This window comes from Nipponia nippon, unplaced genomic scaffold (genome assembly GCF_047370975.1).
Source record: "Nipponia nippon isolate SJK-2023a ecotype South Korea unplaced genomic scaffold, ASM4737097v1 scaffold_2, whole genome shotgun sequence".
In the NCBI taxonomy this organism is placed as follows: domain Eukaryota; kingdom Metazoa; phylum Chordata; class Aves; order Pelecaniformes; family Threskiornithidae; genus Nipponia; species Nipponia nippon.
Window position 1 is genome coordinate 47,896,448 of NW_028262336.1, and position 12,343 is coordinate 47,908,790.

The 12,343-nt window shown below is 44.9% G+C and overlaps 1 protein-coding gene across 1 annotated transcript; it reads left to right on the forward strand.

The window, feature by feature from the left end:
* The first annotated feature begins 1,840 nt into the window (after positions 1-1,840).
* RBBP7 (RB binding protein 7, chromatin remodeling factor) lies at positions 1,841-10,700 on the forward strand. The gene is made up of 12 exons (XM_087756771.1): positions 1,841-2,099; positions 2,372-2,516; positions 4,498-4,640; positions 5,127-5,300; positions 5,614-5,729; positions 6,337-6,497; positions 6,931-7,057; positions 7,151-7,228; positions 7,824-7,900; positions 8,363-8,420; positions 9,206-9,316; positions 10,147-10,700. Exons 1-12 carry the CDS (start codon positions 2,084-2,086, stop codon positions 10,213-10,215), a joined length of 1,275 nt encoding a protein of 424 aa, XP_087612897.1. The 5' UTR covers positions 1,841-2,083; the 3' UTR covers positions 10,216-10,700.
* The last annotated feature ends 1,643 nt before the right edge of the window (positions 10,701-12,343 follow it).

The window sequence follows — 12,343 nt, forward strand, 5'->3', positions numbered from 1 at the left end:
AACTAACAAATAGCACAAACATGCATTTCTTCTAGAAAATTAAGCAACATTCCGTTGTCTTCAGCACCATTGGTGAAAAATAGTAACTATTCAGCTGTGGCCTCTCTAACCATTTTTACTTACAGATTTCAAGTTGTAAAGTGGGATTAATATCTAAGTTTTTAATATAATTTAGGGCTTGTTAGCTAAGACATCCTAAATACAGGTCAACTGCCATTCTTTGCTGCTAAATTTAAGTTTGTTTCAAATGCAGACAGGCTGCCTGGTAGCTGCTGGATCTCCAAGAAATTTCCGTTTTACCCCCAAAGCCCCAAACCTCCGTACACCGCGGAGCGCGGGTCAGAGAAACAGGCTGCTGCGCTGAGAGCCTGCGCAGCCCCTGCTTGCCCGGTGGCCCAGGGCCGCAGCGGCCCTGCAGAGCCGGCTCCAGCGCCGCACGACCCCGCTCCCCCCGGGTTCCCCGGGGTCTCCTGGAGGTAGCTGCCTCCGTGCGTTTCCACGAGGCTAAGCGCTAGTCTTCATTCGTGCCAGGATCATTTTTTAACTGACGTTAAAGATGTGGGCTGTTCTTTGCTCTTTTGCTGGCTGAACTATTGTAATTTCTCACTGGTGGAAAGGGATATCTTGCATTTTGTATTTTGGACACTTCTGTAGAAAGTCATTTCCCTCTCGTTGACTGCATTGCCCCGCCTTTCTGAATGTACCCCGGGTTCTGTTCGTGAAAACTAATGAATGATTTAAGTAATAATAAAGTTACTCCTGTTTCCCCAATTTCTACTTCCCATGTGCAATGAACTGATGCCCTATTTGGTAAACTTGCCTTAGAGCAGCAGTAACAAGTAGGATTGGTTAAAGAGGAGGGCCAGAAGAACGGTTTTGTTCTTCACCCACTCCTGAGCATTCTGGGGATTTTATTTAACACCTCTAGAATTTTGGATTTTTATTTTGTCCCCTCTGCAAGGAAGACGAGCGTGAATGATGCTGGTGGATAGCGTGTTGGTACTCTGATCTGCCCCAGCAGCACCGAGGGAGCGCTCCTCAGTTTGGGGGCCCCGTGTGGCCCGGGGGTACCGCTCAGGCGGAGAGACTCCTCCTTCCCGCCGCGGCGGTGCGCCGGGCTCCCTGCAGCTTGTGCGGCGGCCTCTCGGCGGCGCTGACGCTGGGATTTTGGGACAACGGCAAAATTTTGGTGAGCGCGTCGTGCTCAGCAAACCCATACGTCTAAAGCGACTCCCACGCCCGCGCCTCCGCCGTACGAGCCGCGCCTGCTCCCGCTGCCCTGAGACAGCGGCTGGAGCGGGCGGGCAGGTTGCTCCGCCGCGCCCTTGAGCTGGGGTGAAGCCGGAGGCGGCCGCCAGCTCCTGCTGCGGTACCCGCGGCGGAGCTGCTTGACCTACAGCCCCACCTCGCGGCAACAGCGCGGCCAGGCCGGCCGGCCTCCCCCGGCCCGCAAACCCCGCGCCTCTGCGGCCGCCTGGCTCCTCCTCGCCCTCTCCCCTCCGCTCCGCCCCACCCCGTCAGCCCGGGGCCGCCGCACGGGCGCGCCCGGGAGTATCGCCAGCCCCCGGGGGCCGAGTCCGGGCGCCCTCGGGGCAGGGGAGGCCCCACGGCACCGGCGCCCCCCACCCTTGCGCCTCCCTCCCCCCGCCCGCCAGCGCTTCCAGGGGGCTCCAGCGCGCTCCCCGCCGTTAAGGGCGGCCCCGCCCCGCCCCGCCCCGCGTGGGCTCAGCGCGCGCCAGCGCCTGATTGGAGCGCCCCGTCCGCCCCGCGCGCACGCGCGCGCGCCCTCGCGGCCCTTCCGCCCACTCCATTGGCTGCCGCTGTGGGCGGTGGTGCCGCGGGCCCGGTGGCGGCGCATGCGCGGGGCCGCGAGGCGCGGGTTGGAAGTCCGCAAGCCCGCGCGCGGCGGGGTGGCAGCGGCAGCGCCGTTGGGGCCTTCGGGGCCCTTGCCGCCCTCACCGGCGGCCCTCGCTTCTTCCTTCCTTCCCGCCCTCCTCCTGCCCTTCTCCTTCTCCCCCTCCGGCGCCCGTAACCGTTGCTTCCTGCGCCGCGTCTCGCTTGCGCGCGCACGCGCACACCCAAAATGGCGAGCAAAGAAGGTAGGAAACCCCCCTCCGCCCTCTCCCCGGCTGGGCGGTGGGGTGAGGACGCGGGTGCCCGGGGGGGGCGCGGCGGGGCTGAGGCGCTCCGCGCTCCCTCTCCGAGGAGCTTCCGAGGGGGTGGTGGCGGGGGTGGGGCGGTTGCAGTTCTCCTCCCGCCGGCCGCCCCTGAGGGCGTTTCGGGACCCCCTCTCCTATCCCGCGCCCTCCCTGGTACAGCCGCGGCCCGTGGCGGCGCCGAGTCCCTGGTTCATCGCTCTCCCTTCCCGCAGTGCTGGAGGACACGGTGGAGGAGCGGGTTATCAGCGAGGAGTACAAGATCTGGAAGAAAAACACCCCCTTCTTGTACGACCTGGTGATGACACATGCTCTGGAGTGGCCCAGCCTCACCGTGCAGTGGTTGCCTGATGTGACCAGGTGAGAGAAAGGAAGAGAGGTCTGGAAGGCGCCAGGGAGGCTCGGGTCTCAGCTGCTGATTCGCTTAGTTTGCAAAGCGGGAGCTGAGGCTGTGTGCAATTGCTTGTTCCACTTCTCTTTCTGCCTCTGTTAACCATGCCTGCTAAGTAACTTGAGGATGAAAACCACGCAAGACAAGAATAATTTGGGTTAGACTCCTCTTTGTGAGCTTGTAATGCTTTATTTTGCTTACAACTGTAAAACCCTTTCGGGTATGCAGAAGCTTTGAGGAAAAAAGTCACAAATTGATACTTTACAGAACTCTAGCTTGGCCTAGCAGAGGATGTTGTGAGGTGTGAGGAGAGAAATCTTTCTTAATTTATTGATATGTGAGATCTAACACTCTTCTACAGTTAATGCTGACCAGAGAAATCTATGTACTGAATTAGCTTTTTCTTGAAGACTGTTTTTACTCATGTGCCTTACAGATCACTATTCTGTAGAAGCTATAGCATCTGTCTCAGATTTTTTTGTTGTTGTTGTTGTTTTAAGTCTGGACTTACTTAAGAGGATATTGTTCTAAGACTGGTGCTTCACGTTCTGGTTCTGTCCCTGGCACGCTGTTGGCTTCACATATTTTAATTTTCCCATTATTCTGCCTCCCCCTGAAAATTTTGGGCTCGCTGGTTAATTTCTTGAAGAATTTTGAAGATGGGGATAGATTCTGTTTATGTGCCAGCTACTATAGAACTTAAACTGTCACAGTAACCACTCAGGGCTCCATTGAGGTAGTGGACAAGGACTGGGTCCGTCATGTTGTTGTAACTGGATACAGCTAGGTTTTTAAATATCTTATGTGTAAAGTTCATGCAATAATCAGAGGATGGTCTCTTTCCTCTTTAAAATTCCGCCTTGCGTATGTGATGTTACACCTGGTGGTCACTTAGTTTTGTATACCAGAATGTTTGGGGAAGATGTTGAGAGATGTGAGATGACTAGTCATGGCATGGAGAAAATGAAGTGGGGATTTGAGGGTGTGGAGCCCTTATGAGGAACACTTCTGCTTGCCTCGTATTTTGCAGATTGACTTAATATTCAGTTTAAAACCTGGTATTTCCAATTATCCAGTGTCAAAATATGTAAGCCATTTAAGGCAAGGACTCTCTCTTTGTATGGCACCTGACATGATGGGACACCTGTTCCTGATGCAAGTAAGTGCGTGTGCATTGTGTGTTTTTTGTTTTGTTCCGTATTTTTCTTTCCCCCTCAAAATGTATGATGATGCTTTCGAAGTGGTGTAGTAATACCTGCGGTGGTTTATGATTGCCCGAATGATTCCTGTTTGCTTGGATTCAGACAGTGTAATTAGTTTGTTGCTTTCAAGAGTGCAGAAGTTGCTTGGTTTTGACTGTTCAAATTTTTCCTTTCAGAGATAAATGGCACTGTCCATCCAGCCCTTCACTTATTACTAAATGTTGCATTTAACCACCAGAAGAGAAATTTGATTCTAGTTAGCTAGGATTTGTGCAGTGTTTAAAAATGAACTTCTGAAATAAAATAATAACTGGTAAAAGCTTCTGAGAGAAGTAACTAAAATAGGTTGCCACTTGTCCTCAGTATTTGTGTTTTATAGAAAGCCGTATGGATTGTTCTCTAAATCAATACTGTGTGACTGCTAGGGCAATTAAAGACAAAAGTAGGTATTAGTGTCACCTTTAACTACTGTACAAATTGTAATTGTCCCTTTCAAGCCGTAGTGGCAATGTTTACTGACTTGTATTGTCACTCTAGCCTTGCTGGTTGTATCTTTGGCTTGCTTATGTTGGAGTCTAGTTGACTTTATTGCACAAGTCTCTTGTGACAAAGGAAAGGATCTCTTATGCGAGTCTCTCTTTTCTAGCTCCCTGAAGAAGTTTGGATCTTGAGTGTTATTGATGCTAGCTATCAAGCTTCTGGAACTGAGCACGTAATTTTTTTTCCATGCATTTATTATTCTAAACAGGCCAGAAGGAAAGGATTACGCTCTACACTGGCTGGTTTTGGGAACACACACGTCCGATGAACAGAACCACCTGGTTGTTGCAAGAGTCCAGATTCCCAATGATGATCAGTTTGATGCTTCGCAATATGACAGTGAGAAAGGAGGTGGGCATGCATGCATTCTTAGATTGTGTTTTAGCAGCAGCATTGCTAAGTGTTCTGTCTAATGGTATTCTAACTTTCTGTTAAATATGAAAGCTGACATATACTTATCAGTTCACAAGTTCACACTAATTCTAGATAGTTAATGGTGACTAAAAAGAGGAAACTTCTTATTTCGGGAGAACTTAAGTAATATGATATACAATCCCTACTAGCATTTCTACCAGCTCTGTCAGTTGTGGTGAAAAACCGATACACATCTACCTCAAATAGAGACTGAAGCTCTGAAGGAGTTTGTATCATAGAGGATTCCAAATATCTAAAGTGTTAATGCTGTTGTGTCACATGGTGCTAGTCTTTCATAGGCTTTATAGTATTATGATAAGATGCTTACCATTGTTTCTTGGAGTGGGGGAGATGGCATGAAATGCTGTTTCACCCATTTAAAACAGTTGATGTGATAAACTGACCTTTTTCTGACAAATGTAGAGTTTGGTGGCTTTGGATCTGTGACTGGCAAAATTGAAACGGAGATTAAAATTAATCATGAAGGTGAAGTAAACCGTGCTCGTTACATGCCGCAGAATCCCTGCATCATTGCTACAAAAACACCATCTGCTGATGTGTTGGTATTTGACTACACTAAACATCCTTCAAAACCAGGTGGGTCAGACAAATGCCAATGTCAGCAAAATGCCTCTTGTCATTGAGGGGAAAACTTGTATTTAACTGTAATTGGGAGGAGAGATGATGGGCTCTGGAATCTGAATAAGAAGGCCCATATCTTTGGTGACTTTTTAACTGCCTGGTTATGCTCAATAGCATAAGAGAATCTTGATAGAAGCAGCTCTCTCCTAAGAGGCTGACGTATAAAATATGATTATTGCAACGGAAACAAAGTTCTTGGGTGCTAATGATGCTCCTATGGATTGATGTGCAAGGTGAAGCTAAATGGAAGGAATTTCCTCTCTTTCAGACCCAAGTGGAGAGTGTAATCCTGACCTTAGATTAAGAGGCCACCAGAAGGAAGGCTATGGCTTATCATGGAACTCAAATTTGAGTGGACATCTTCTCAGTGCATCAGATGATCATGTAAAAACCACATCTTTTCCCCTATTTAAAAAAAACAAAACCAACCAACCAGACAACCCCTCCTAATTTATGCTGTAATAGATAATTAGAGAAATACTGGGTTAGTGTAGCTGTATATTGCTATGTGGGGAAGCTCTCGCATATTGCAATTATATTTCTAAATGCTGTCAGTTGACTTCAGGCTGTAATCAACAACCAGTTCTTTCTAATGTTCTTGATGAAGTAAGAACAGAATGTTTTTCCAGCAGACAACTATAAGAAATTGTTGTATGACGACCCTTTAAACTGGCTTGAGTCTGAGACCATAAATCAGTAAGACTCTCAAAGATCAGTTGAACTAATAGCTTATAAATTTCTTTGTGGGCTTTAAAAGTGTAAATTGCTTTTGTGATCTTATAAATAATCCTTGGGCCTTGAATTTGCAGAAAACTGATTGATAACGTAGCTCACTTCTCACTTACAGCATATTAAGTGTTCCTTTTCAAAAACAGCTGTTTCAGGAGTGTCTTCTCTCTGTTTATGTGTAGAATGTGATTATTTATGTATTCATTTGAAAGGTAATACAGTCAGAGTCCACATAACAATAAAATATGACTCTTATTTACAGACTGTGTGTTTATGGGATATAAGTGCTGGACCAAAAGAAGGCAAAATTGTTGATGCGAAAGCAATCTTTACTGGGCATTCTGCAGTAGTAGAAGACGTGGCATGGCATCTGCTCCATGAATCTCTGTTTGGATCCGTGGCGGATGATCAGAAGCTTATGATGTAAGTTGGGGTTAAGCAGTTTCTGGATAGTGCCTGCTCTGTGCTGTCAGTGGACCAGTCCAGAGCTCTTAGATAAAAAAGTCTGAATTCTGGAATGCTCTCATTTAGCTCCTTAGTGCAATCAACTATAGTAATGCTGCAGAATCACCGAAATCTGCATGTCATTTAATGTGTTCACATCACTTGAAAATAAGATGTAATTAATGTGTATGTCAGCTTCCTGGTGCGAACTGCTTGTGTACAACAGACACAAAATACTGAAAGGTTATGGAATAAAAACTGTAGCTTCAGACTTAGGTTTAGTAATAATGTAGTCTCTTAAACTAATGTGTAGTGTAGTGAAAAAGAACCTCCTGTGAAAACTTTTATGTTTGTTCACTCTCGCTCTCTCCTCCCTGCCCCTCACCCTCCCCCAACCCCTTTGTTGCAACAGCTGGGACACAAGATCTAATACCACATCCAAGCCAAGTCATTCTGTAGATGCTCATACAGCCGAGGTCAACTGTCTGTCCTTCAATCCTTACAGCGAGTTCATTCTAGCAACTGGTTCTGCTGACAAGGTTTTTACTTGTCTATACTTTAAATTCATAAGTATTCTAGATGATAGTTCTATAGCCATTATAGTAAAACCAATTTCTTGTTACTTCTCCCAGACGGTGGCTCTGTGGGATCTTCGAAACTTAAAATTGAAACTCCATTCTTTCGAGTCTCATAAAGATGAAATTTTTCAGGTGGGTAGACTTTTCTCACAAGCTGTAGAAAAAACTAGAAGAGTACTGACTTGGACAAGAATGTGTAGATTTTCTTATGGTGACCAAGCACAATAAATAAGTCTGTTAAATATTAAATAGTGAATTTTGGTTCAAGAAATACGGACAGTACCACATAGTTTCTTTCTGTCTTTCCCCACTTGACTCTGAAGCAAGTAGTCAACAACTTATTGCTAAAAAGATACTGGGAGTTTGCAGGTACCTTCAGTACAGGTAGAAGGTTTCTTTAAAATGTCCTGCTGTAGAGAGGACTTGGGTTCATATCTAATGTTGTGAACTCTGCCTATTTAGTAGGTGCAAGTAACAGGGAATTTTAGACAATTAAATTTCATGATATGGTAAATCTGTGACAGTGAAATAATGTTGGCTGTTCAGTTTGAGAAATCTTAAGACTTTTAAAGCGCCCTATTTGAGCTATAGGATATCCTTTGTGCTGGAAGAAACTGATTTATTGAGTATAGTTGTTGAAAATTACTGGCCAGGTGCTGGTGCTGGTTATTCAGGATATGCTTTAGAAATCAGTAACTGCTCCAGTCAAGTTGTTTTCTTTCAATAGGTTCACTGGTCTCCTCATAATGAAACAATTCTTGCTTCAAGTGGTACTGATCGTCGGCTTAACGTATGGGATCTAAGGTGAAGAGCAATTCCTTTATTTTAGCATATATGAAGAGATGGTAAAAAAAAAAAAAAAAAAAAAGGCTGCAGACCTCCTTTATTTGGTAGACTTGATTTGTGCTGTTCTCCAGCCTTCCTTGCTTGCTTAACTCGGACCTGGTCTTTCGGGTATACAGTAGAAGCAGCACAGTACTTCTAATGTTACTTCTCTGTGAGGACGTCTTGCTGATAGAATTGGTTTCTGCTGTCTTTCGTAAGAAGTGATTTCTGCCTCCGTGTGCTTCGCAAGTTAGATTCTGTTTCAGTAATGATGGCACCAAACAGTTGATGTTTTATACCTGAGGCTTATAAATTACTTGACAGTGAGAAAAGCCAATAGCAAAAGCAAATACTGGAAACAAAGGCTAGGAACTCTGAAGTTAAGCTGATAGAGGATGCAACTGTCATTATTAATAAAAAGTATAAACTACTTTCTTACAGCAAAATTGGAGAAGAGCAGTCTGCAGAGGATGCAGAAGATGGGCCTCCTGAGCTGCTGGTAGGCTTCTGTTGAGGTTTCAGTGTGCCGACATGCTGTATGGCAGTGTGATGCCTTATGACTGCGCTACTAAAACTGCAGCGGTTCATCAATCTCTTCCCCTCCCTGGTTTTCAATCCATTGCTATAACTTGCAGTAGGCTTCCTCTGTTCAGTCCCGAGGGTAGTGATTTCTTTCAAAGCTGTCCTGGACATGATTTACACATCTTCATTGTCAAACATATTTACAGTTCGGCCATGTGCTTGTTGGTACTCTTTTATAACTAAACACGTGTAAAGCCAAGGCCTCAAATTGTTTCTCTTGCGTTAGACCAGTTAGGTCCCATATAGCTAACCTTACTGATGGAGAAAGGCTTATGTTTTGGTTTGCTTCCTTAGGAAACAAACAATTAAAAATGCCTATAGTTTGGTTTCCCCATTTCCTGTGTAGCTGTATAAGTGCTCATATAATTAGATGAGGTAATGGATATAAAATACGGCTGGATTTCACAGCCTAACCTTGTGTGAAGTAGCACCATTTCGACGATGTCAGTCCGTTGTTGCTATAATAATAAGAACTGTCATCTGAAATGCTGTCTCAGCAATTGCATCTGGCCCATAAGCAACGAATGGGATGCGCTGTTTCACACACGCTGCCTTTCCGGCTGTATTGTGAATCTCTAGCAGCAAGTTGTTCTTCTTTGTGTAGCCATCCGCATGATGAATTTAACTTCTGAATCTTGGGTTTTAACAGATTTCTCTCTAGAGATGAAATGGCTTACTGAAGCTTGTGGGTTTTTTTAACAGTTTATTCATGGAGGACACACTGCCAAGATTTCAGACTTCAGTTGGAATCCTAATGAGCCTTGGGTAATCTGTTCTGTATCAGAGGACAACATAATGCAGATCTGGCAAATGGTGAGTGTTGCAGCAGCTCTTGAGGTGCTCCGAAGCTTGTTGCATAAATGAGACTGAAATGGCTTGTTCTTCTTGGGGCAGCTTGTGCCTTCCACGACTGAAAGTAGCCTGTCCCCTGTACTTCTTACACTGTTTGATTGGAGAGTAAGACTTTCAAAAGAAAAAAGAAAAAGAAAAAAAAAAAAAAAAGACGAAACCAACCTGAATAAATGCAACTGCTAGCTAATTCCTGACTCCAAGTCTTAGGTACTAGTTAATATTAAGAATAAATGTGGCAGTTGTGAACTTATATCCAATACTAGCCAAGACTTATTCTTCCCCTCATCCCCCACATGTTGAATGTGAAGCAAGATGCCTTTTAAGTCTCCAGTTAGTTCATATTATCTTACGTTGCAGGAATTTGATCAGTTATCTTATAAATAAATGTGGAATAAAGTCACTTCAGCATAATTTCAATTAAAAAATGTAACAGACTTAAATGTGCATCACAGGTCAGGCTTTCAGTTTTTTATACCTGTTCTTTTTGTGTGTTCAGACTGAGGTTGAAATAAGTCCAAATAAAATGTTCATGGTAAGGCCAGTGATGAAATGGCGAATGCTTACGCCGCTGAAATAAAACCATGTGAGAAGAGAACTGCTGAAGTCTAGCCACTGCGCACGCATTCCTAAATCTGGCTGCCCTGTAAGGGAAGGCAGGGAGAGGGCCCCTTTACGGAGGGGGTGATGTCTGTGCCTTCTTGGCATTATCCTGTTTTTTCTTTATAAAGTGTAGAAGATTGTTTAAACACAATTGTGTCTAGCGCTTGTAACGTAATATTTTGTGTCTTTAGGCAGAAAACATTTACAATGATGAAGAACCAGATATAGCAGCAGCCGAACTGGAGGGTCAAGGAACATAACTTCTTGTCCTTAAGGAAATACTGGGTGTGACATAGTAATATAATTTGACTACTGTATACATTTAAAAAAAAAAAAGCCCTTAAAAAAACCAAAACCCAAAAAAACCCTAAAAACAAGCAGTGGGCAGAAGCATTACATCAAACCGAGAATATTCTTAATTGGGCATAAAAAGTTTGTATAGGCAAGTTGTCATGGGATTCCCTTGGTTATCTGGGCACTTTAAGCCATTGTATACTGTACAGCACTTAGCTTTTAGGGAAAATGAGAATGACTTAATACCTATGTCTATATTTCTAAACAAACTTAGTGGGTTCCTGTAAATAAAACAGTCAAATCCTCACTCTTCCCACACAGACAGTGCGCAAAAAAAAAAAAAAAGTTTTTATTGATATGTAAAAAGAGCTTTTCACTTTTACACAACACTTTTGAATTGGCTTTGCATAAATAAAATTTATTAAATAAAATGCTTGGTGTGTTTAATGTCCATTGACATAACATGAATGCCTTTTTACCTGAATATAATTTAATTTCTGCATGGTAATAAAGATACGTAGTTCTTAGTTTATAACTTATAACCGCAATCAAAGGTCTGGGGAGGTGGCAGTTGTCTTGATGTGAAAAACTTGGAATAGACCACTCGGCTCCCTCACAGGCAGGCTGGGCATAGAAAGAGATCTGAGGAAGGCGTGGGGAGGGCCAGTCTGGCTCCTGTAAAGTTCAGGTATAAATCTTGAGCAGACTCCAGTTGGGTTTTGATTTGGGGTGGGTGTCTTGTTTGGGTTTGGGTTTTTTTGGTTGGTTGGTTGGTTGGTTGGTTGGTTGGTTGGTTTGTTTTTTGGAGTGGTGTGAAGCACTGTCCTTTAACATTTTCTTGTCTTAGGTGCTAAGATGGCAACGCGGTCTCGGTGAATCGGTATCGCCTGTGTTTAGTTAGAGCCCTCCTGTAGCTTTTTTTTGATGAAAATCATGTGAGGCAATCAGGCAGGTGTCTAAAATACATTAATATCTCAAAAAATACGAGACAAATGTACAGTTTACTTCTAAACCTCTCGCTGACTGAAAAGCTGCAGAATTTGGACCGTGTAGAAGTAAGATATCTCTGTATTATTGTGGTTCTACGGACAAGTTATGGATCACCTTGGGAGCTGTCAGTCAGACAGATGTGAGCCGGTGTCTAACTTGAATTCAAATTAAAGCTCTTAGTTACTTAAGACAGGCCTCAATTAAATGAATTGCTGGCTGCCCTGATCTTTCTGCTCAAACTGAAGAAAAATAGAAGACTGCGGTGACTGATACTGAAAATGTGACTTTTGATGTTGAAAATGTTGCGCTTCCCTTGATGCCTACCTTGCTCTTGTCTTTATTTGAATTTTAACAAGTTAGTAGGCTACGGGGCTCAAGCTGCGCGTCTCACGGTACCGTACTGGGCCCGGCTGGGATGGAGGTGCGGGTTTATGGCTGGAAGGCTGTTGACGGTGCCTTGGCTGTGGCTGGGCAGCGCTGGCACACTGCCTCGGTGGGGGGGACGCAGCCGGGCCAGCGGGGAATACTCCTTACCCTGTGTCACCCTCAGCAATAAAAAACGAGGCAGGGGAAGAAGAAGAGGCCTTCCATGGTGGCCGTTGCTTGGAGGCTGGCAGGGCGTTGGCCCGCTGCTTGGAGGGGGCAAGCGATTGCACTTCATTTTTTATTTTTATCCCCCCCTCCCTTCTCTCACCCACCTATTAAACTGTCTTTTGTCTCTACCCATGAGATTTTCTTCCTGCCTTGCTGTGGGGAGGTGTGAGCGAGCAGCTGCGTGGGTGTTTAGCTGCTGGCCAGGGTCAACCCACCCCTCTGCCATTCATGAATGGAAAGCTGCTATTCGAGGTAAATATTCCTATTTTTTAGGGGTGAGAGTTGAATGAATAAGGGTTTTGATTTAGCTCCTTTTGTGCTCTGTGTGGGAATGGGGTAGGCTGGACGCTCCCTAGGTCTAGCAGACCTGGAGAATGTTACATCCCATCCTTAAAAAGCATTGATACTTGGGAGCGGGGTGGGAACAAGCAAAAGATGGTTTTGACAAGGGAGCTCGTTCACTTTTATGAGCCTAGTGCCACGTACTAGTACCGTGGGAGCGATCGGTGT

What these genes read in the sequence shown, in the direction of transcription:
- RBBP7 (XM_087756771.1), top strand. An exon ending in TGGTTGCCTGATGTGACCAG is followed by an intron (nt 2,517 to 4,497) that starts GTGAGAGAAAGG and finishes TATTCTAAACAG; the next exon opens with GCCAGAAGGAAAGGATTACG. An exon ending in TAAACATCCTTCAAAACCAG is followed by an intron (nt 5,301 to 5,613) that starts GTGGGTCAGACA and finishes CCTCTCTTTCAG; the next exon opens with ACCCAAGTGGAGAGTGTAAT.